This window comes from Pimephales promelas, chromosome 3 (assembly GCF_988280905.1).
Source record: "Pimephales promelas chromosome 3, fPimPro1.hap1.1, whole genome shotgun sequence".
NCBI classification, from domain to species: domain Eukaryota; kingdom Metazoa; phylum Chordata; class Actinopteri; order Cypriniformes; family Leuciscidae; genus Pimephales; species Pimephales promelas.
The window spans coordinates 47,833,447-47,857,809 of NC_142771.1; the positions used below are offsets into that span (position 1 = coordinate 47,833,447).

General features: G+C 41.1%; 2 protein-coding genes and 1 long non-coding RNA gene across 3 annotated transcripts; 1 reads left to right on the top strand and 2 right to left on the bottom strand.

Annotated features, from left to right (window-relative positions):
• The first annotated feature begins 543 nt into the window (after positions 1-543).
• On the top strand, positions 544-1,967 carry LOC148994762 (uncharacterized). The gene is made up of 5 exons (XM_089127829.1): positions 544-947; positions 1,048-1,109; positions 1,195-1,271; positions 1,374-1,492; positions 1,607-1,967. Exons 1-5 carry the CDS (start codon positions 750-752, stop codon positions 1,694-1,696), a joined length of 546 nt encoding a protein of 181 aa, XP_088983955.1. The 5' UTR covers positions 544-749; the 3' UTR covers positions 1,697-1,967.
• Positions 1,968-20,262: 18,295 nt separating this feature from the next.
• Positions 20,263-21,677, bottom strand: LOC120476315 (uncharacterized). The gene is made up of 3 exons (XM_089127834.1): positions 21,487-21,677; positions 21,203-21,398; positions 20,263-21,037 (listed from the first exon to the last, which is right to left on the bottom strand). The coding sequence occupies exons 1-3, from the start codon at positions 21,664-21,666 to the stop codon at positions 20,853-20,855; spliced, it is 561 nt and encodes a 186-aa protein (XP_088983960.1). The 5' UTR covers positions 21,667-21,677; the 3' UTR covers positions 20,263-20,852.
• A 104-nt stretch (positions 21,678-21,781) lies between these two features.
• LOC148994763 (uncharacterized) lies at positions 21,782-22,597 on the bottom strand. Its single transcript, XR_016150732.1, has 3 exons — positions 22,248-22,597; positions 22,020-22,141; positions 21,782-21,919 (listed from the first exon to the last, which is right to left on the bottom strand). It is a non-coding gene; the product is annotated as an uncharacterized LOC148994763 (long non-coding RNA).
• Between the last annotated feature and the right edge of the window lie 1,766 nt (positions 22,598-24,363).

Here is a 24,363-nt window from a genome sequence, read left to right on the forward strand (position 1 = left end):
ACCAGGAGGGTTGTTTTTTTATGCATTTCGAAGCAATAGCGCGATTTACAGTAACGCCACTAGACAGTGTATGGTTGTTTTAGGGTAGGTGTAACATGCCGGGTCGAAACAGACGTGCTTGCAACGATGGTCTCTGCGGTTTGTGTAACTTTTGTAGCAAAATTCACACATGAATTGTGAACCGATGAACGCGGGCAAGTTTAAGATCATGTAGTAATGGTCGTTATAATAATAATAATAAGCGCTTGTTCAAATGAGGATATCAGTTCAGTTTATTGTCATTGTTATCCAAAGGACAGCAATGAAATTGTGTTCGGAGCATACAACAACCGTACATGATATTTTAAAGTGCACTAATAAATAAATAATAATAAATATCCCCTGTGTAAACATGGCCCATCAAAGTATATATAATAATACACTGCGTCAAAAGGTGTGTATACGGGAGAATTCGGACAATGAAAACGCCCGCTAAATGTGCTGTTTGGCAGGGATCTTTGGAACTTTGTTATGCGTACCTCTAAATGCCTGTAAAGGCCCGAAAACAGGAACTTTTCTGACCACATGCTGTTAGTTGATGGCTTGGCTTTTTAAATGCTAATTTGTTTTGGGACTGGCTCAAGTTTGCCCCTATTCCCCTGCCCCCCTCATTAGTATTCAGGAAAGGTGATAGGGTTTACATCGTGTCAATCTTCAACAAGTGTTACGGAGAGCAGAGTGGAGATGTTACTCCTTTACATAGGGACAATATGGCTATTAAATCTCTGAGTCCGAACGAAAACAGCCTGGTGTACATGGCAAATGAAAGTTTGAAGAGGATATTTGAAAAGCTGGAGATGATGGACATGAGGTTGGATAAGATGGAGGCTGACATCAATGAGCTCAAAGAGGCAAAAGAGGAGCCTGCTTCAAAGAAATTAAAGAGAGCTGGGAATAATTCTGTTGCGGTAAGTTATTTTCTGACCATCACAGTGTCTGCTTAACTTTGTGTGCTTTATTTATAAATCTATTCGAATTGAGCCCTCATACTATGTCGGATTTTTACAGGAAGCTGTATGGAGATTGCACAATGGGGAAAACAACATACACAAATATGACCCACAGACAAGGTATATCTTTAAAACTATGCTTTCATAACAGTCTTTTCTTCTAAATTATATTTTTAATCAAGCTTCTTTAATTACTGCTTCACAGTCTATCCTCCCCCCACAACCTCGAGGTCATAATCTTTCTAATGGCTGTACCGGACGTAGATCCTGCTGTTGTTAAAGGTAAGTCACAAGAGAATGTACCAAGGCTACAACTTTTTAACTGTATAGATTAGTTAGTTACAAATAAACATATTCTCCCCCTCTCTATCTCCATCTCTCTAGCATCCTGCAAGACATATTTTGAAACTGTTAGAAGGGGTTACAGGATGGCCCAAGATGATAACAAAGACAAGATGGAGGACAGCAGGATCATTATGCTCATGAGACAAAGAAAAAGAAGAGTAAGTATAAATACATATAAATCTGAGTAAAAGCCTCAGCCTGGGAGAGGCTCCCATCCCAACACATTTGATATTTTCAGTGGTTTAATTACTTTTTTCCCTCCCATTTTGCAGCTACTGAGCTGCAGGACTGGGGTTCCCCAGACAGAGGAAGAGGCAGCTATCTGGAAGACTGCAACAGTTGACCACATGTCTGAAGAGTAGGATGCCATATTGGATGGAAAGTCGGTGTGGGTTGTTCGGGTTATTATATTGTTTTACATATATTATACACAGGCCTTATATATTATATGGGGTTATTTATTGTATGAATAATAGTAAAATGTATTCTGTGCTAATGTTTTTTATTTATTTATAGAGTTTTGACTGTGTGTATATAAATATATATGTCATGTGCCCAGTGTCATTTACAAATAATAAAAATAACAAACTCAACTTTGTCTATCTGATTGTCTTGACATTATAACCATGAACACCAATGACAATGAATATTAATAATGAGTAATAATAAATCCAAATGAGGCCATAAACTGGACAAATAGTGTGGGGGTTTAGAAGAGGGAGCGTGAGGAAATATCATCGTTAAGCAGGATGGATATGGTTATGGTTAATGCAGCAATGCAAAGTCCAGTTCACAGTTTTTTTATACTGAGATATTGTTTACTGTCCATTGGAAGGAGGGGGTGGGTGGGGGGTTGTAGGGAGATAGAGGGAAGGACATCATTAAGCAGCCTTAGTGCGTAAGGATACAGGCTGTTAGCCAGTCTGGATTTTCTGGCACCGATAGACCTGTACCTTCTTCCTGACGGCAGCAGATGGAACAGGTGATGGGCCGGGTGATCCCGGTCCTGCAAGATTCTCTTCACTCTCTTCAAACAACGGCTATCATAGATGTTACTGATATTCGGGAGAGTGGTCCCAATGATTTTTCCGGCTATATTTACCACTCGTTGGAGTGCCTGCTGATGGGCCTTAGTGCAGCTGGAATACCACACTAAGAATCCATATGTCAAAACACTGTTTAGGGATCCTGGCATTCCTCAGTTGCCTCAGATAGTAAAGGCGTTGCTGAGCCTTCCCTATCGCGGAGGTGATGTTGGTTCCCCAAGACAGGTCCTCGGTCACCGTTACTCCCAGAAATTTGAAAAATGGCACCCTCTCCACCACTTCATTCCCAATAAAGAGAGGAGAGTGATTGGGTCTACATTTGCGGTAATCCTAGATGATCTCCTTAGTCTTTTTAATGTTCAAAGACAGGTTATTCTTGACACACCATGACGCTAGATGTTGCACTTCAGTCCGATAATCCGCCTCATTGTTGTTGTTAATGAGTCCCAGCACTGTTGTATCATCTGCAAATTTAACAATGAGGTTGGAGCAGAGAGAAGCAGAGCAGTCATGTGTGAAAAGAGTATAGAGCAGAGGGCTAAGCACACATCCTTGGGGGGCCCCGGTGTTGATTGATAGGGTGGGGGACAAGTGCTTGCCTACTCTAACCCTCTGTGTTCGGTCTGTCAGAAAGTCCACAATCCAATTGCACAGCGAGTTGTCGAAGCCAAGGTGGTGCAGTTTGGCTCGGAGTTTAAACGGCCGGATTGTATTAAAGACAGAGCTAAAGTCGACAAAGAGGAGTCTTGCGTAGGTGCTCTTGTGCTCAAGATGTTCCAGTAACATGTGGAGCACAATGGCAATGGCATCCTCAGTCGACCGATTCCGCCTATATGCAAATTGGTGTGGATCAAGTGATGATGGTATTGCACTTTTAATGTGAGTAATGACCAGCCTCTCAAGACACTTAGCAGGAATGGAAGTGAGTGCTACCGGTCTATAGTCATTTAAAAGACTGGCACTTGACTGCTTGGGGACTGGGACTATTGTGGCTGCTTTAAAGCAGGCAGGAACCAATGAAGTGGACAGCGAAGTGTTATAAATTTCAGTGAAGACGTCAGTTAACTCCGCAGCACAGTCTCTCAGCACACGGCCCAGCACACCGTCCGGTCCGGCTGCCTTCCTGATGTTAATGTTGCAGAGAGCCCGTCTTACTTCATGGTTGCTCAGGACTGGTGCACGGTCAGTAGACGGGAGGGGGGGGGCAGCACTGGATCAGTGTTTTCCCTGTCATAACGGGCATAAAAGAGATTAAAATCCTCAGCTGAGATATGATCAGCAGAGGGAGATGTTGATTTACTCTTATAATCCGTGATCGCTCTAATGCCCTCCCAAACCTGCCTGGGATTTGCAGAGTTATTAAAACAGGCTTCAATACGCCTCCGGTGTTGTTGTTTGGCAGTGTTGATTCCTTTCCTTAATGCAGCCCTGGCTTTGCTGTATAAGTCATGATCTTTAGAACCCAGCGCTCTATTTCTAGCCCGGATCAGTTGTTCAACTTCGTGTGTGATCCAAGGTTTCCTGTTGAGATACACACGGAAATATTTCCAAGATGTAACATTGTCCACACAGAAGTTAATGTAACACAGGACAGTGGAGGTGTATTCATCCAGTGACTCACGAGTGTCCATACCCTGCCCCTTGAAAACATCCCAATCTGTGTGGTGGAAACAGTCCTGTAACATAGGAATAGCATCCTCTGAGAACATTCTCACTGTCTTGGTTGTGATACCCAGTCCCAGTAATATATACATTTCGAATTAACAATTGTTCCTAGATGAAGAAAACTTGCAGCTCTATCCTCTGATCATTCGGACTTGTTCCAGCCGTTTCGGCGCATGACATACATCACGACCACACGTTAGCGATTGGCTATGGCAGATCCTGAGTGACTCTGGGCAGATCCAATATCTTTGAACTTGAACAGAGAACCCACCTACAAGGAAGTAAACGTTTCTCAATGGAGAGAGGCCAGACTCTATGTAAAAATGAAATGTACGAGTCTGGTTGAACCAGGCTAACAAAGTCATAAATAAACTTTAAAATGAATAACATTTATGAATCAACAAATTTAGTAAATTAAATAGGTAGATTGAAATTGATTTAATTTGTGCTAAACAAATTCCCAACCATAGGATGTTCTATCTTGCTAAGAAGTGACATGGTATATCATCTCCAGACACTAGAGGATGCTATTTATCTGTGAACTGGATGTCATTTATACTATCGGGCACCTGGGGCGATCATATCGACGGATTGACCAGACCCTGCTTCTGACATTTCTAAAACAGCTATGTTACGGCGGAATAGTATGCATTAAATCATCAGTATTGATTTTCTGAAACATATAGACATAAAACAACCGCTCCAAAATAGTTACTTCCGCAGTATGATGTGCAACAACCGCGTGGGAAAGTCTTAGTCTTTTATAATAAAAGCTTATTGGATAATTTGTTGGTTTTACGGTGAAATACATTTGGGATAATTCGTAAACTCGCACTCCTCCCTGTCCACTGGAATGAATAAAAACCACGCTTCAATGATAATGAGTATGAAAAGTGAATGCACAGCAAGTCCTTATTACAGCAGGAATATTCCTCCACAGGAAAGGATTCCTATACAGGAAATTTCCTCAACTTTTCCTCAGGCTTCCGCATCTCTTTCATTGCTTTCAATGCATCGATGCCAGGTGGCCAGTGGACCATATCATCAAGCACCCAGGACTTTGACATGACTCCTTCCTCTGCTTTATTTCTCTCCCTCCAAACAGCCTGAACCCACATGACCAAACCTTGACAGAGGGGAACATTTTTATTTTTAGTCTGGATCCAGGCCAGTAACCTGTCATATACTACTATATTGTTGTGGTTATCTATATTTGTCAATGTTACCGACTAAGGCAGTGGGCAGCTGGAGGATGAGTGAGTGTCAGCTGGCAGCAGGAGTGGACATGTACAGTTCAACTTCGTTCTACTCCATGTAACATAGGAAATAGAATATACCCTAAATTGGTTGCCTCGCGGTTTGGCGTCAGGCAGACAACTTTATGGTGTAACTTCTGCCTCGTGATCAGTTGGTGCTTTGGTCTGCTGAGCTCTTTAACACGAACAATGTTGAGTAGTCTGGAAACAAAGGGGTCATCAAAGAAACTCTGTCATTATGGTGTATCACATCACAAACCAAAGAGCCATATGAACGTTTTTCCTTCACAAAGGCAAACACCCTTCCCTTGATGTGGTAGATACACCACAAGTAAACGTCTCTTTGGCTACACGTCTGTGTTTTCGCTGACTTCTCTAGCTCTGTTAAGCGTTTGGCAATGTGGGCAATAGGATTTCGACTTTGCCTGACCATTTTCTTCAGTTTCTGGAGCTAATTTTCAAATGGAAAGCTTGAAACATTGTTCAGGGAACCCTTGAAATGCTCAACATCATCTGGCAGATGGGTCAGCGAGTGTACATTGTACACAGCAAAGGTTTTCCCATAAAACTCTTCAGACTTTTCAACAAAGTACATAAATACTCATTTCGCAGGACATCATCAGAGTTGAACAGAATTGACATGATGACTGTGAGTGCAAGAAAATGTTTATAGGAAGGAGGTGCAAGAACTTCCCTCAAAACAACTGGTCCTGAGTAAAGGAGGAACTGTCTTAATTCTGTGGTCTTCCACCTATCAAGTTCCTGCAAACTCCCTTGCCAACTTTCCATTTAGTGATTTCAGATTATCTGAAATTCTGCTCCTTTGTTGAAATGACAACTTGCATGTATTAGGCATGAAATGCAGCATTCTCCGAACCACACCCAAACAGACCAAGTGCATGTAGTCCAAGGCAAACTCATGGATACATGAGATTCCGGGCAACAGTCAGTTGGGATATCTGAACTTGATGATTCTTGTATACCCACTGTTGGAAACCATTTTCAATCCTTGGAACGGCACCTTTTTCTTTGACCCCAAAAACAAGCCCTCCGTCATAGGTGCCTCTGATAGCGCATCACTCACAAGAATGATAACTGTTGTGATTCTTAATGTACTTCAAGAATGTCCTGCCAGGAGCATCACATATGAATGCTTTCACAGACTGTTGAAGTGCTTTGCCTCTATGAACAATGCCGTCTTGCTACAACTCCAAAAGAAAGTCACTGAAGTATTCTTCCACTGAATTTGGTTTAGTAACTCCACAGTAGAGGGCCACAATAAAAGGAGCAAAGTCATGAAAGTTGCAGAGTATGGGGCACATTTGCAAGTTGGAGGATTTAAAACGGGGCACACCATCAATGTTAAAGCACAAATGTAGGTGCTCAACGATTCCTGCATGCTGAGACAAAACTTTTAATATGCCAGAAGCAACACCAAAGTAGGCATAGTGTCCACCACATTTTTCAACGGTTGCCAGTTTCTTTGGTGTTTGCAACAGTGTTTGGGAATCCTTTGGGAGCTGATGGCCTTGTCGCCTAAGGATCTCTAGCATCTCATTAAGAGCAGTTCGCGTGGAGCTGTTCCTGACCTCACCCAGATCAGGAAAGGTTTCTTCTGAGGACTCATCAGACAGAATTTGGGTTTCTGAGTCAGATGATAGCACCACATCAATATATAAATGATCAGATTACAATGAAGGTGACAAACCCTACCCATCCACACTCCCCAGCATTCCATCCTCCTAACTTGAATTTTCAGCCAGTGCAAGCATTACGCTTGCAGACTACAGCATTATGCTTACTCCAGTTCCTTAGATATCCCATCACACTGGAGCGATGCTGCAATAAATTGTAATAATACAAGTTATAATTTTGAAAATAGCTGCAAGCAGCGATACAGGGGCCAAGCCCTCCAATGGTTCCCTGGGTTCAAAAAGTAAAAATACTTTGCTTTCAAAACTTTAATAAACAAAGTATTCTTACTTAACTTCATACCTCACAGAACAAATGAGTTTCTCAAATACACACAGTAAATTCCCCGGTGTTAAATTTAACACCGCTCGGTGTTTATATGGGAACCACCAGCAGGGTGTTAAAAGTAACACTGATACAGTGTTAAAGTTAATGAGATAATTAAGTGAATAATTGAGTGATGATTGAGCATTATTGAAGACACCTGATGTTAACAAGCAGAATCACTGAAGGACAAAATCACAAATTGTAAGCCACCGTTATGGAGATCAGTGTTTGCTTTAGTTGGGCTCTTGACACTTATACTTTCACTTTAACTTTGTTTGTCTGCTTTTATTAATTTATAACAGTCAAATGAACAAAGAAAACTGTGATCTGATATTGTTGGTTATGTTTTCACATAATCATGCTGTGATCTGAAAAATCTAACTTTTCAGATGAATTGGCTTAACTTGTTAGTAACAGTTTAGTGATTGTGCAGCATATCCGTATTTTTCTTTTAACCGAAAATATTCAATAACAACTATTCTGATCAAATCACTTTCATCTTTATTTAGAAACACATACATAAATAGTCAGCCTGTGTATCTCAACCATGGTGACATTAATAATCCTTGTTTCCACCAATCACAACTCATTAATGGCTCCCATCATGCATTGCGGTATGAATAAATTATGATCTGAATTGTCTATGTAATTTACTTTTCCTAATTGAATATTCTGCTCGTCACCATTGTTGAGAAGCATTGACTGAATTTTGAGGTTTATGTGTGCCTATAAGAAGTTTTTTTTTTTAACAACTTGTAGAAATCCATTACATTATATCTGACATTCTGGATATTTATGTACAATCTCAGTTATGTTGTGACCTACAAAATTAACCACGAACATATATTTCAAATGAATGTCATAATATGACCAACACCATCATATAAATTGTCTCTTTGTTCATCTGGCAGGTATAACTCAGATGCAACAGCCAATTCAAATGTAAAGTTAATAATAAAAGGGTCAAGAGCCCAACTAAAGCAAACACTCACCTCCATAACGGTGACCTGAAAGTTAGGTTTTCTCCTTGTAATTCTGCTTTAGGTGTCTTCAATAATGCTCAATCATCACTCAATTAATCACTTAATTATCTCATTAACTCTAACACTGTATCAGTGTTACTTTTAACACCCTGCTGGTGGTTCCCATATAAACACCGAGCGGTGTTAATTTAACACCAGGGAATTTACTGTGCACATCATTTGTGGAACTAAAACAACTTTTCCACCATTTAAGGCCACAGTACCTCTTTGATCTGGACATGTTCAATTTTTTGGAGGAGTAGCAAAAAAACTGTTTACCATCTGCTTCAATATGGCGGACAGTAATATTCTTGGAAAATGACAAATGAGTCATTTTTCCAGCATGGTTTGTGGACCTAAACTTCGTGCTTAGTTAAGAATGGCTATAAGCATTCATACAACGTTTCAAATGTAAGGTAAGCCAATGAAATAAGATCACATATTCCAAGAATTGACATATTTGCTTTTATAAAATTAAAGAAAAAAGAAAAGACATTAAACTATGTTAATTTAACAAAGATTTGTCATGAGGAAAAAAATAAAATTGTAGCATTACAGAACATGAAATCTAACCAATAATTAACAAAACTAACCTAATTTCAAAAGTCTGGAAACATGAATTAAATAAATAAAAAAATAAAAAATAAACATCTATACATATATAAAGACACACACTACCATCACATGTTGTGCGTTTCATTACAATCATGAACGTTACATTGCCAATGAAAAAAAAACCCCACAAAAAACGAATACATATACATTATGTACACACACTACCATCACATATTGTGCGTTTCATTACGAAGTCATTTTTTTATCGTCTTTACAGTACTCTTAGTTGAAGGTTTTTTGGCTAGTGTAATAGGTGGTGTTGTTGGCTCAGATGGTCTTTTAACTGGAGACTGAGGTTCTGTGACACAGAGGACAGGGTTAATTTCATCTAGGTCTGTATTAACTTCAAATAAATCCTCATCATTGGTATGAGCTGATGAAGTTCTCTCGATGTTGGTGACTTCCAAGCAGTTATTATATGTTGAAGTCAGTTCATCTGAGGATAGCAAGAGTTCTTCTACATCTTGTGAATCACAAGGTGACAGGTCCAGTTCTGGTGTTATGAATTTTGACAAATTGGAGTTTGAAACTGTGGTAAACTTATTTCTTCTCAAGTGTAGAAGACCATGAGCGAAGACCAGGAGACTCGGGCTGTATCTTAAGCAGGATTCTTTATTGAGAACACGAGCTGTTGGTAGCTGTAGTCAACGAAATCTCGTCTCTAACTAAAATCAGTATACACTTGAATTCATATACCTTTTTAAGGGGGGGGGTTACATCGAGGGGGGATACATTCTGAAACAAAGCATGCAAATGACGTAGGTGTTATGATCCGACCCGACGAGGATCCATCAGACGAGATACCCATCCGGACGGCAGTTGAGATCCAGGGAGCTATGCTCGGCAGACACGAGGAGGAGCTGGCCGCCGCTCATCAGGCTGTGAGGTCTCTGGCTGCCCAAGTATCTGATCTGTCTGCTCGTTTACTTCACCAGGATTCTTCCTCTTTCCCGAACCGTCAACTGCTTCCAGAGCCACGAATAAACAATCCTTACGGTTATGCTGGTGAGCCAACTCAATGCAGAGCCTTTCTCATTCAATGTGAGATTGTCTTTTCTCTTCAGCCTCAGACGTACGCGGAGGACCGGGCTCGCATTGCATATGTTCTCTCTCTCCTCACGGGACGCGCACGGGAGTGGGGAACGTCTGTTTGGGAGACACAATCTGCATGCTGTCGCAAGTATCAGTCTTTTAAGGATGAGATGATTAAAGTCTTCGATAGGTCCGTCTTCGGCAGTGAGGCTTCTCGTCTTCTGGCTGTTTTACGCCAGGGTAAAAGGTCTGTGGCTGACTTTGCTATAGAGTTCCGGACACTAGCGACTACGAGTGAGTGGAATGAACCTGCACAGATCGCACGCTTTCTGGAGGGATTGAATTTAGACCTTAAGGAGGAGATTTACGCACGGGGGGCACCTTCTCAGCTCGATCAGCTTATCGACCTGGCCATTCGCCTGGACAAGTGTTTCGAGCAGAGGCGACGTGTTCGTTCTCCCTTTACCACGACTAGCGACACCTGTCCTTCTGTTACTGCCTCCGTACTGACCCAGCCTGATGCTGAGCCCATGCAGGTTGGGGGTGTGCGCATTTCTTCAGAGGAGCGTCAGCGGCGCATACACAGCAAAAACTCCAGTGTTAAATTAACTCTCCTGGGAGTTTATTTGACTCCAGACTCAAGAGTGTTAAAGTGTTAAAATATGAGTGTTAAATTAACACTCAAGAGTGTTAAAGTTAATGAGCTAATTAAGTGATTAATTTAGTGATAATTGACCATCATTGAAGACACCTGATGATCACAGGCAGAATCGCTGAAGAAGAAAAATCTCATTTTCGAAGTCACCATAATGGTGATCATTATTTGCTTAGAGAAAAGGTGATCAGGTGCTGCTGATTATGGTTTGACATAACTCACTAAGCAAAATGATGTCCAAAAGATGTTTTTCAATGTCTTTGTCACAAAAGTCAGAGTTTGAAAAGACTTCCACTGAGGGGCCAGAATGAAAGTTTTTATGACGTCTTTTTTGACATGTTCTGGACATCTGAAAAAGACGTTAATGGATCCTTCGTGCAAGGTTAAAAACTAGTTCAAATGTGGCCATTCTCAACATTATTTATGGTCTATACTGGTTTATACTGTTTCTGGACCAAATAAACACTCTCAGGATGCATTAAATTAAAACTTATGTTTATTTTTTTTCCTTACATTGTTTAGATGGTGATATTTATTTCATTTTGAGTCACCATTGTGGTGATCAGTGTTTGCTTTAGTTGGGCTCTTGGTCCCAATAATTAGTATTCTAGCTTTTCTTTGGCTGTTGTAACTGTGTGTGTTTGAATAACACCATTGTTGTGACAGAGAAAGCCAAGAAAATTGGCTCTCATCAGCTCCTTGTCGGTTGTTGACGATGATGAAATCAATATAAAGTGGGCATTTAACGTTGTGTTTAGACTTTTGTGTTCGTATCTGGAGTTTATAACCACCAATCTTGTGGAACTGCATTATTTGGCCTAGTAGTTGGACAAAAAGCAAATTTACACAATGTTTTGAGAAAATGTTCCATCTAGTCACATACAGACATCAAGATTTTGCATATGATTCACAAAAATGGTGACAATAAATAAAAAAAATGCTTCATGCCGCAATGCATGATGGGTAGCTTTCATAGTACAAAACATCCTCGATTCCCAGGCTTTTTTGTTTTGGTTGTCACCGTCGTTGAGAATCATATGCAAAATCTTGATATCTGTGTGTGACTATGTGTTTCAATTTCTTAAAACATATTGTATGCAGTGGTCATTATAAAGTTACTGGTCCAAATAATGCAGTTCTACGAGATGAATAATTATAAATTTCAGATATAAAAACATAAGTTTAGATGATTTTGTCATCATCAGCAAGCATCTGAAGACATCTAATTTTTAATTTTCTTGGCTTTCTCTGCACAATCAATGGTGTTATGCAAACAGTTACAACAGCCAAAGAAAAGCTAAAGTAAGAAGAATTGGGACCAAGAGCCCAACTAAAGCAAACACTCATCACCACAATGGTGACTTAAAATGAAACAAATATCACCATCTAAACGATGTAAATAAACTAATTTATTTCAAATTGTAAATTTAATGCATCCTGAGAGTGTTTCTTCAGTCCAGAAACAGTTTAAATTGTCTAAATAAGACCATGAGTTATGTTGAAAACATGTTGAACTTGTTTTTAACCTTGTACGAAGGATCCATTAATGTCTATATCGGACGTGCAGAACACGTCACAAAAAGATGTCATGAAAACTTTCATTCCAGCCCCTCAGTGGATCAGCCCCATCAGACTTTTGTGACAAAAACAATATCTAAAGTATAAAATGTAAGGGTTGACAGACTGCCCCACTGAAGCAAACACTGATCTCCATAATGGTGACTTATAATTTTGATTTTTCACTTTCAGTGATTCTACTTGTTAACATCAGGTGTCTTCAATGTTGGTCAATCATTGCTCAATTAATCACTTAATTATCTCATTAACTTTAACACTGCTTCAGAGTTAATTTAACACTCTTGAGTGTGGAGTCATATAAACTCCCAGGAGAGTTAATTTAACACTGGAGTTTTTGCTGTGTAGTTAACCACCTCTGTCTTTACTGTGGTACGGCTGGTCACTTTGTTTCATCCTGCAGTTTAAAAGCCAGAGCTCGCCAGTAGACAGAGGAGTACTGGTGAGCGCGTCTGTCATCTCCTCGTCGCCCAGGTCACGTACCACAATCTCAGCTGTGCTCCGTCTGGCTGGTCTCTCAGCTACTGGCCTTGCCCTCATCGACTCGGGTGCTGAGGGGAATTTTATCGATGAGAAGTGGGCTCGTGAACACAAGATTCCCTTGATCGACTTAACTGAGGCTGCCTCTGTCTTTTCCCTGGATGGCAGAGAGCTCTCTTCTGTTCGTCGCGTCACCAGTCCGGTTAGTCTCACTGTTTCCGGCAATCACCAAGAGACTATTTCTTTTTTTGTTTTTCAGTCTCCCTTTACCCCCATTGTTTTAGGTCATCCCTGGCTCATTCAGCACAATCCACAGATTGACTGGTTTAAGGGGTCGATTCATTCATGGAAATTATCTTGTCATGTAAATTGTCTTGTGTCTGCTGTTTCTCCCTTGTCTTCTGTCTCTGTGTTTCAGGAGGAGCCTGACGATTTGTCTGGTGTCCCGGAGGAGTACCATGATCTGCGGGCGGTTTTTAGTCGGTCCCGGACGGTCTCCTTACCGCCTCACCGTCCGTATGACTGCTCTATCGAACTCCTTCCTAACACCACGCCTCCTCGCGGTAGACTGTACTCCCTCTCGGCGCCCGAACGAGAGGCTCTGGAGAAGTATCTCAAAGAGTCTCTCGACGCGGGGATCATTGTTCCTTCTTCGTCTCCCGCCGGTGCGGGATTTTTCTTTGTAAAGAAGAAGGATGGGTCTTTGCGCCCCTGTATCGACTATCGAGGGCTGAACGACATAACAGTCAAGAATCGCTATCCCTTGCCTCTTATGTCGTCTGCTTTTGAGATCCTACATGGTGCAAAGATATTTACTAAGTTAGATTTGCGCAACGCCTACCATCTGGTGCGTATCAAGGAGGGAGACGAATGGAAGACCGCGTTCAACACTCCTGTCGGGCACTTTGAATATCGCGTTTTACCTTTTGGTCTGGTCAACGCTCCCGCCGTATTTCAAGCTTTAGTAAACGATGTCTTGAGAGATATGCTCAATGTGTTTGTTTTCGTTTACTTGGATGACATCTTAATTTTCTCACCATCCCTCCAAGTACACGTTCAACACGTTTGGAGAATCGCCTTTTCGCTAAGGCTGAGAAATGCGTCTTTCACGCCCAATCCGTTACTTTTCTCGGCTCGGTTGTTTCTGCGGAGGGGAACAGTATGGACCCTGACAAGGTTCGAGCAGTTCTCGATTGGGCTGTCCCTGATTCTCGAGTCGCGCTCCAACGGTTTTTGGGGTTTGCAAATTTTTACCGGCGCTTTATTCGTAACTTTAGCCAGGTTGCCGCCCCTCTCACCGCTCTCACGTCCAAGACCAGGTTCGTGTGGTCAGGGAATGCTCAGGATGCTTTTGACCGCTTAAAGAGACTTTTTACTTCAGCGCCCATCCTGATCACTCCTGATCCTAAGCGTCAGTTTATTGTTGAGGTCGATGCCTCCGAAATTGGGGTGGGAGCTGTCTTGTCGCAGCGCTCTTCCCAGGATGACAAGGTTCATCCGTGCGCGTTTTACTCCCACCGTCTGTCACCCGCGGAGCGCAACTATGACGTTGGTAACCGTGAACTCCTTGCGATTCGTCTGGCACTTGGTGAGTGGCGACACTGGCTTGAGGGAGCCAGTGTACCATTCATTGTATGGACGGATCATCGCAATCTGGAATACATTCGTTCTGCGAAACGTCTTAACGCCCGTCAGGCTCGTTGGGCGTTATTTTTTGATCGCTTTGATTTTTCCATTTCGTTTAGACCCGGCTCCAAGAACCTCAAACCAGATGCCCTTTCTCGTCAGTTCGACTCATCAGAGGGTGCCTCGACCGATGAGAGGGTTCTACCTCCGCGCTGTGTGGTCGGGGTGGCCGTCTGGGGAGTGGAACAGGCGGTTAAGCGTGCACTTTCGTACATCACGCGCGTTCCCCGATCCCCCGAGGGAACATTGTACGTACCCGAGGCTGCTCGTTTGATGGTTCTTCGCTGGGGGCACTCTTCTAAGTTAGTCGCGCACCCCGGTGTAAGAGGCACGTTATCTGTGATACGTCAGAGATTCTGGTGGCCCACTCGCGAGCGCGATATTCGGCGTTTTGTGGCTGCCTGTTTTATCTGCGCTCAAACCAAGTCTAGTAACAAGCCTCCGGCTGGTAATACGGTCATCCTCACCGTCGTAGACCGTTTTTCTAAGGCTGCGCATTTTATTCCGCTCCCTAAATTACCGTCGGCTCAGGAGACCGCCCAGATTATGGTGGATCACGTTTTCAAGATCCATGGTCTTCCTTCGGACATTGTGTCTGACAGAGGTCCTCAATTCACCTCTCAAGTCTGGAGGGAATTCTGTCGGCAGATAGGGGCTTCCGCCAGTCTGTCGTCAGGATTCCATCCTCAGACCAATGGGCAAGCCGAAAGGACCAATCAGATCCTTGGTCGCATGTTGCTCTGTCTCACCTCTCAGAATCCCGTGTCATGGTGCGATCAGTTATCCTGGGCCGAATATGCTCATAATTCTCTTCCGTCGTCCGCTACTGGTTTTTCTCCGTTTGAGGGTTGCCTTGGTTACCAGCCGCCTGTTTTTTCTTCTCAAGAGTCTCAGGCCTCAGTTCCGTCCGTCAAGGCCTTTATTCAGAGGTGTAAACGTACTTGGAGGAGGGTGAGATCTGTTTTATGTCAGACTAGGGAGCGCACTCGTCGAGCCGCTAATCGCCGCAGAATTAGACCTCCCAGATATGTTTGCGGTCAGAGGGTGTGGTTATCCACCCGCAATTTACCTGTTCATGAGACGTCTCGCAAGCTCATGCCTCGTTTTATCGGGCCCTTTATTATTGTTAAGGTTATCAGTCCTGTTGCTGTGAAGCTTAGACTGTCCGGTCAGGTGCGCCGTGTTCACCCGGTCTTTCATGTGTCCTGCATTAAACCCGTTATTCGTGCACCCGCCCGCCCCTCACTTCCCCCTCCTCCCATTGACGAGGGGGCCTCTATCTACAGAGTCCGCAAGCTCCTCGACGTTCGTCCTCGGGGGCGTGGTCACCAGTTCCTGGTGGACTGGGAGGGGTATGGTCCTGAGGAGAGGCGGTGGATTCCTGCCCGGGACATCCTGGACTGTTCTATGATTGATGACTTCTACCGGTCCCGTCAGGCTCCTTCCTCGAGCGCCTCTAGGGAGGGATACTGTTATGAGTAGGGTTTTTTTCTATTTATTCTCTCACACACACACTTATATACACACTCACACACACACACACTCATTCACGCTCATACCCGCTCTCTCTTTCCTCACCTGTTAGTCTTTGCAATCAGCGCTCGCGCTGATTTGCTTTTACACCTGTTTCTACTTTTCCCTAAGTGTTCACCCTTTATCTGGCGTTTGTTTCAGTAGTCTCTTTGTCGGATCATTGTTTCATGTCACGGTACGTCCGTCCTCTCTGATTTAGTCAAGTGCTAACAGTCTTGTCTTGTTTGTCCGTATCAGTCTGGCTACTTAGAGTATTTTCCGTGCCTTGCTGTTGCTGCTGCTTGGGGCTCTCTTCGTCCACTCTTCGTGACTGAGACGTCTCCTGTTCCTAGAGACTGCGCCTAGGAGGTTCTGTTCAGCGCTTCGTGACAGGAGATTATTCCCGCTTCTGTTTGTCTCCAGATCTGTGTTCATTAACGACAGACTGCCTTTGTTTCTATCATTAATTAAAGACTGTTATTCCTGTCTATCTGCTTCTGGATCCTTCATTATTTGACGTGACAGTAGGTGTGATCTTGTTACCAAACTTTTCCCAGGTCTGCTCTCATCAGCATAGCAGTTATTGGCCCTTGAGATGCTAATCCAATCAGCCTGACTAGAGTGGTTAAACCTTTACATTATCATTGAGATAAAGGGTGGGAGTCTTAGTGATCTGAATAATTTAAAATACAATAGAGAAAACAGGTTGGGCAGGAAAGAACCATTAAGAGATTCAGTAATCTGAGCAATACAGAAAAACAGGATAGGCCGGATATAATCACCATCCTAATCTTGAATGCTAAATTCAATGTACAGAAAGCTTTCTCAGTTTATATTGGAATCTAAATTAAACATTTAATCAATTTGTAATACCACAAAACTGTAAAAGAAGTTATTTGACCAGCTTGATGCATTTCAATGATTCCGTTGCATTTTGTTATATAGCATTTTGCATCCCGTAAAATTTATTAAGTTGGACAACGGTGAAATTGCTGTTTGATGTTGAATTGTTCTTGTGATGTGTGGCATTTTGGACATTGTTTTCTAATGTTTATTTGCATCCCTATTGGCTTCTGTCTCAATACTGTATTAGGTATTTTCATCAATTCGTCCACAGGGCATCTAAAGTGCCACCTAAGTGACTACTCTTCACCGTGGTCTTCCTCACATCCCACGAACAGCCTATTTGTCCACCTAGGTGCATATTTTTAAAGTTTGTGGGTCGTGTAAAAAACAAAAAATCCCTTATTTTGGGGATGGATTCCGGGAAATCTCCTTTATTTTCAATGTTCAATGTTGACAGTTATGGACTGGATACGGTACAGTAAAAGTTTAATATATCAACTTGCTCCGCTGACTACGTCACCTTCTTTGTTGCTCTGATTGGCTGTGGCGCTTTCCAATTGCGTGCAGAGAGAATTTGAAAGACAACCGTTTATCCCGCCCTTCGGATTGAGCCCTGTCAATGATGAGTTCCCAGACCTAACATCTTGATGTAGGTCTGGCATGCCAGACTATATTCATCCACCTAAGTGCCTACACAGCAAAAACTCCAGTGTTAAATTAACTCTCCTGGGAGTTTATATGACTCCACACTCAAGAGTGTTAAATTAACTCTGAAGCAGTGTTAAAGTTAATGAGATAATTAAGTGATTAATTGAGCAATGATTGACCAACATTGAAGACACCTGATGTTAACAAGTAGAATCACTGAAAGTGAAAAATCAAAATTATAAGTCACCATTATGGAGATCAGTGTTTGCTTCAGTGGGGCAGTCTGTCAACCCTTACATTTTATACTTTAGATATTGTTTTTGTCACAAAAGTCTGATGGGGCTGATCCACTGAGGGGCTGGAATGAAAGTTTTCATGACATCTTTTTGTGATGTGTTCTGCACGTCCGATATAGACATTAATGGATCCTTCGTACAAGGTTAAAAACAAGTTCAACATGTTTTCAACATAACTCATGGTCTTATTTAGACAATTTAAACTGTTTCTGGACTGAAGAAACACTCTCAGGATGCATTAAATTTACAATTTGAAATAAATAAGTTTATTTACATTGTTTAGATGTGGTTCAGATGGTGATATTTGTTTCATTTTAAGTCACCATTGTGGTGATGAGTGTTTGCTTTAGTTGGGCTCTTGGTCCCAATTCTTCTTACTTTAGCTTTTCTTTGGCTGTTGTAACTGTTTGCATAACACCATTGATTGTGCAGAGAAAGCCAAGAAAATTAAAAATTAGATGTCTTCAGATGCTTGCTGATGATGACAAAATCATCTAAACTTATGTTTTTATATCTGAAATTTATAATTATTCATCTCGTAGAACTGCATTATTTGGCCCAGTAACTTTATAATGACCACTGCATACAATATGTTTTAAGAAATTGAAACACACAGTCACACACAGATATCAAGATTTTGCATATGATTCTCAACGACGGTGACAACCTAAACAAAAAAGCCTGGGAATCGAGGATGTTTTGTACTATGAAAGCTACCCATCATGCATTGCGGCATGAAGCATTTTTTTTATTTATTGTCACCATTTTTGTGAATCATATGCAAAATCTTGATGTCTGTGTGTGACTAGATGGAACATTTTCTCAAAACATTGTGTAAATTTGCTTTTTGTCCAACTACTAGGCCAAATAATGCAGTTCGACAAGATTGGTGGTTATAAACTCCATATACAAACACAAAAGTCTAAACACAACGTTAAATGCCCACTTTATATTGATTTCATCATCATCATCGTCAACAACCGACAAGGAGCTGATGAGAGCCAATTTTCTTGGCTTTCTCTGTCACAACAATGGTGTTATTCAAACACACACAGTTACAACAGCCAAAGAAAAGCTAGAATACTAATTATTGGGACCAAGAGCCCAACTAAAGCAAACACTGATCACCACAATGGTGACTCAAAATGAAATAAATATCACCATCTAAACAATGTAAGGAAAAAAAATAAACAAGTTTTAATTTAATGCATCCTGGGAGTTTTTATTTGGTCCAGAAACAGTATAAACCAGTATAGACCATAAATAATGTTGAGAATGGCCACATTTGAACTAGTTTTTAACCTTGCACGAAGGATCCATTAACGTCTTTTTCAGATGTCCAGAACATGTCAAAAAAGACGTCATAAAAACTTTCATTCTGGCCCCTTAGTGGAAGTCTTTTCAAACTCTGCCTTTTGTGACAAAGACATTGAAAAACATCTTTTGGACATCATTTTGCTTAGTGAGTTATGTCAAACCATAATCAGCAGCACCTGATCACCTTTTCTCTAAGCAAATAATGATCACCATTATGGTGACTTCGAAAATGAGATTTTTCTTCTTCAGCGATTCTGCCTGTGATCATCAGGTGTCTTCAATGATGGTCAATTATCACTAAATTAATCACTTAATTAGCTCATTAACTTTAACACTCTTGAGTGTTAATTTAACACTCATATTTTAACACTTTAACACTCTTGAGTCTGGAGTCAAATAAACTCCCAGGAGAGTTAATTTAACACTGGAGTTTTTGCTGTGTACAATAGTTTATTCATCCACCTAAGTGCCTATACACCCGGTCAAAGTCAGCATCCAACCAGTAGCTTAATAAGTTACTCACTGGCCTTCAGCACATGTGGTCAAATCCCCAATTCCTGACCAGGATTCACCTGCTGAAAATTAAAGTCAGTTAACAGCCTCCACCCTGTAACTTGTACCTGTAACCTGTAACTGGACTTCACCCACTGTATCCATCATGTAACTTATTTGACAGAGCCCCCCTATAGGCTGTCTGTGGACAGTTGAATATTATGCAAATTTTGCATAATTTGGTTTACATTACAAATGTGGTTTACATTACTTTATTTGTATTACTTTATCAATAGCTGCGTTTCCATTACCCTTCAATTTGTGCAAATTGAAATTGCTAAATGATAATACGCTCAATGGAAACGTCAATTTCGCAAAAACTCCAGTTTATGCGCAAAAAAGTTTTTACGCTCGCATGAGGAGGTTTTTCAGGCAATTAGAAAAAGGATTTTTTTCGCAAAACTGCAATGGAAACGGATTTTGCGCATTACAGTCACCTGACTTAGAAGACGGAGTGTGTTTTAGGTCCGTGTCTGCAAATAATAATAATAATTATCATCATTAGCCTATAATAACATTTATTAGGATACATATGTAGAAGACGCTTTTATCCAAAAAAGGAACAAAGCAATTCGTCACATCTAATTCATAGTACAGGTTGGACAATAATAATAATAGGACTTAAGATTATCACAAATAAACACTCGATTTTGACCAATATTCAAGAGTGTGTGCGGAGTTTGGAGCACGCACTGGATGGCAGACAGGCGCGGGCACACCGTGAACACTTTCATTTTCCCATTAACAGTGGAATCAACTTAAAAAATGGTTATACAGAAAATAATAATACATTATTCGCTAGTACTTTTATTTGCATAATGTCACAATAACAAGAAAACGTCAGGCGCGCTTTATGATCTTTGTGAACTGGAGTGTGAGAACTGAAACAATCAGATCTGATTGATTAAAACATTCTCCCACATATCTTCCTTTGTGTTCAGCAGAACAAATAAACACATAGAGGTTTGGAACAACATGAGGGTGAGTAAATACTGACAGAATTCATTTTTGGGTGAACTAAAGCTTTAACTATAGAAAAATAAAAAATTAATTTTAAAAATTAAACGTTCTTAAAAAACATAAATACACATACTAATACTAAAAATAAAAATGAAATAAATCCCAAAAATATATAAATATATACAGAAAAAAAGGACTGGACTGTCATCCAGCCACTCAAGGCCTAAGCCTTCCCCTCTGAATGACTTTCTGTTGACCCCATAGTCAAATTTGAACTCCTCGTCCACAGGGATGTTCTTCGGGGCCTTAAATAAAACAATGTCCTTTTCTTGCCCATTAAAAGTCATTTTGCAGCCGAAGGGCTTTATGTTGGCTGCCTTTGAGGAGTGGTTGATACGGCGGCCAAAAGTGTCTATCTGTGGGTGACGGCTGCAGGGAAAGGTCTGGACATCCACACAGAGGCTTGCTGTGGTAATCACAAACAATGTCACCACTGGCAAAGTTTCTGGTGCCAACCACTCCTGTAATTAGGAAAACATTACATTTTGAGTTACTGAATATACTTTGCATGTAGACCAACGTTTCAGGCTTTAATTGTAGTTCTTGGTGCATTTAATGGCTGTTAAAAGGTTCAATTTACATTTTTGTATTTTCTTGCCTTGAAAATAACTGAAAGGTTTTCTTACCGAAACTTTTGGGAGGACCAAAATCTTTGATGGCCAGACCTGTCCATGCCTGCTCAGCCACACAGCGATGCACACAGGGGTCGGTTTTGACCTTCTGCTTAGAGGCCGGCCTCCACATTCTCACAACCTCCTCTGGTTTGGGGCAGTTGGTCGTCCACCCCTCCTGAGAAATTAGGCCTCCGCAGACTGAAGTAACCTGAAAGACTCATGCAAGTCATTTGTCACAATGAATCAATGTCGAATTTATGGGTGCCAATGCTGTATTGATAGATTTGGAGACTTACCAACAAGATAGTCAGCCCTCTTGGTATATTGTGAAGCCCGCCACTTGTCATAAAAGGACCTGGCTCTAGGAAAGACAGCTTCACTCCGCTGCCTCTTAGATGGAGGCTGGCCCTGCGGAGAGACAGGGAAGGCCTCCAAAAACTTGTTAAGGGGACAGCAGCAGTTGCTGAAACCAGCATGCGGCGGTACTTTATCCGAACAAGTCCTGCATAAGTGGGGAATACAATATTTAGAGTAATATAATGTACAAACAGTTTGTGTTATGTCCTTTATAAATGAAGAGACATACCCAGCCACAGAGGATAAGAGGTCGGCTGCCTCCACCAAGTCCTCATCAAGGGCCGCCCAAATATAAATGTATGGCCTCCTGTTGTTGTGCCGACAATAACCGCCCTCCGCACATTCTGGCTTTTTGAGATGCCCAGTTTATACCTGTTGAAATAAAAATTTGAAGGAAATGTTAATCGTGAAATGACTGTAACTGACATACATTCAGACATGTGAACATGTATCTGACTGTGTAGGTACGTACATTGAGTGTAGTTTGTTCATGTCCTTGTGGACCGCATCCCCAGAACAGGTAAGAAAAAAACGGTTGCAGCCTTTCTCTTCGCTAAAAATGTGAGGCCTGATGTTCAGGTACTGCTGCAATATCTATGGTGAAAAAAAGTCCAAAAATTGATGGTGAGCAAATTACTCTTTGTGTTGCAATGAAACTTACATCGTCCTCAGCCTGGCTCAGGGCAACCCTCATACCAACCGAGGCTTTTCTTTTTGTGCGCAGTATCACCCTACTGCCATGGATGACACGGCCCACCCACTCCGCATTCTTCATGTGGGTGATGAAGAAGGAGCTGGCTGGTTACTGACTAAAAACCCTGACGAATAAGCTCCTTCACCAGGACCATCTGACTCCCTCTGTCAGGCAACAGCGTGCGCTGTCGCAAAAAGTCCCAAAGTCCCACACTCGTGCACTGTCGATCCACTCTCTGGCAGAAGCCTGTGCTCTCTGGACCTCGGCTGCCCATTCAGCCTCTGTGCTGTCTCGGAGGCAGACAGTGGCCAGATGCAAAGCGATGTCCTCCTGCGATTCGTAGCAATGGAGGCAATGGATTTTGATGCTTTCAAAAGAAATGGAAAACAAAAACACATGATATAATATATAAAAAAATTAAATAATCCTCTGAAAGAACGATACACAAATTAAATAGATTAAAAGAAATTAGATAGATGGATGTATATAAGCAATATCATGCAAAAGTTAATTTATTTCAGTAAATCTAACATTTTATAATGTAATAATATAACATATTATTGGCTACGGTGTAATTAGACTATACAGCACAACTAGGACCACTATAATATGTGAACAACATATTTGCATTTTTCATAATCAATAAGCCATAATCATCAAAATTATAACAAATAAAGCCTTGAAATATCTCACTTTGCATGTAATGACGGTATGTAACATAGAACTTACATCTTTTAAATGGATTTACTGAAAAAATAATAAATTACCTTTGCATGATATTATAGGTTTTCTAATTTCACATGTAGATGGATAGACGTCCAGAAGGATAGACAGATATATAGATAGACAGACTACACTTTACAAAATACAAAATTCAAAATGAAAAATGTAAACACTTACCTGTCCATTATAGCTCTTTTCAGCGAGGAACTCTTTTCACAGACGAGGGGTATGTGTTGAAACTGAAAAAGAGAAACCCCACCATTAAAATACAAATATTATAAGATCATTAAGTAATCCTAAAATTAAAGGAAGAAATTTTCAATGAAAATTTCAAAACACAAAATAGTAGTCTCAAAACCTTTAGATTTATTCACTATTAATAACAACCATAATAATAATATAGATACAGCAGGGTTTCTGGGCTTTTTAGCCCAAAAGGGCTAAACAAACGAGTAAAACAAATCCACTTGGAAATATATAAGTTTGCCTATTTAAAAAAAGATGAAGGCCACAATGATATAGCTATAACATATTTATTATATATGTTCATTCATGAAATTAAAAAAAGATCAGTCATCTTCATTCTCAGTTCTTTTTATTTGTATACCCTTACATTAGACAAATTTGTCAAAGAAAAAACTATTATTTGGTTTTGAACAAACAAATGAAAAAAGCCTTATTTGAAGTGAAAAACCTATCTTGGCGAAAACTCGACTGATCTGAACTCCATAGGCCTTGTTGGAATCGTCTATTCGCACTGAAAATAAAGATATGAGTTTCTGAATTTTTGGCGGAGGATTGGCAGAGAAATTACACGAAAACCTACGTGCGCGTTTCAAAATGGCGGCCGCGAGAAGAGGCTCGGGTTAGGCCTACCAAATGTGAAAAACGTATCTTGGCGAAAACTCAACTGATCCTCACGCCATAGGCCTTGTTGGAATTGTCTATTCAAACTGCAAATAACTATATATTCCTGACATTTATAATGCACAGTAACTTATCTTTTATTATTAAAAGTAAAATTCAGACTGATTTTCCCATGGCTGTCGTTGCTATTCAACCATGCACTGCGCTCTCGACAACGACAAAGAAGTTTTAGTAGCTAACGTATTTCCACCACTGAGAAACGCTTGCTGTAGCTCTGCTAAAAGATTTATTTACGAAGAGAAAAAACACTCAGGTGTTTGGGTGCACGACACGTACGTGCACTCCCATACTGAAAAGTTTATCAGCGTGCTTCCCATGAGCGCATTATAAGCGCTTCCCGTGCGCCTATTTGAAATAACGACCTTGAGCGCGCAAAAGACGCAATACATGAACTAACCAGGAGACCCCCTTGACATCGCTTCTGTGCACGGCACCTTCTCAGCAAACAGGGGCGCCATTGCCAATAAGCTAA

Excerpts from the sequence above, each read along its gene's own strand:
- LOC148994762 (XM_089127829.1), top strand. The coding sequence starts at position 750 with ATGGCTATTAAATCTCTGAGTCCGAACGAAAACAGCCTGGTGTACATG. Across the intron at positions 948-1,047 it reads CTGGGAATAATTCTGTTGCG|GAAGCTGTATGGAGATTGCA; the intron begins GTAAGTTATTTT and ends GGATTTTTACAG. Across the intron at positions 1,272-1,373 it reads AGATCCTGCTGTTGTTAAAG|CATCCTGCAAGACATATTTT; the intron begins GTAAGTCACAAG and ends CCATCTCTCTAG.
- LOC120476315 (XM_089127834.1), bottom strand. The coding sequence starts at position 21,666 with ATGCTGGTTTCAGCAACTGCTGCTGTCCCCTTAACAAGTTTTTGGAGG. Across the intron at positions 21,399-21,486 it reads GAGGGCTGACTATCTTGTTG|GTTACTTCAGTCTGCGGAGG; the intron begins GTAAGTCTCCAA and ends TGAGTCTTTCAG. Across the intron at positions 21,038-21,202 it reads TGGTCCTCCCAAAAGTTTCG|GAGTGGTTGGCACCAGAAAC; the intron begins GTAAGAAAACCT and ends TCCTAATTACAG.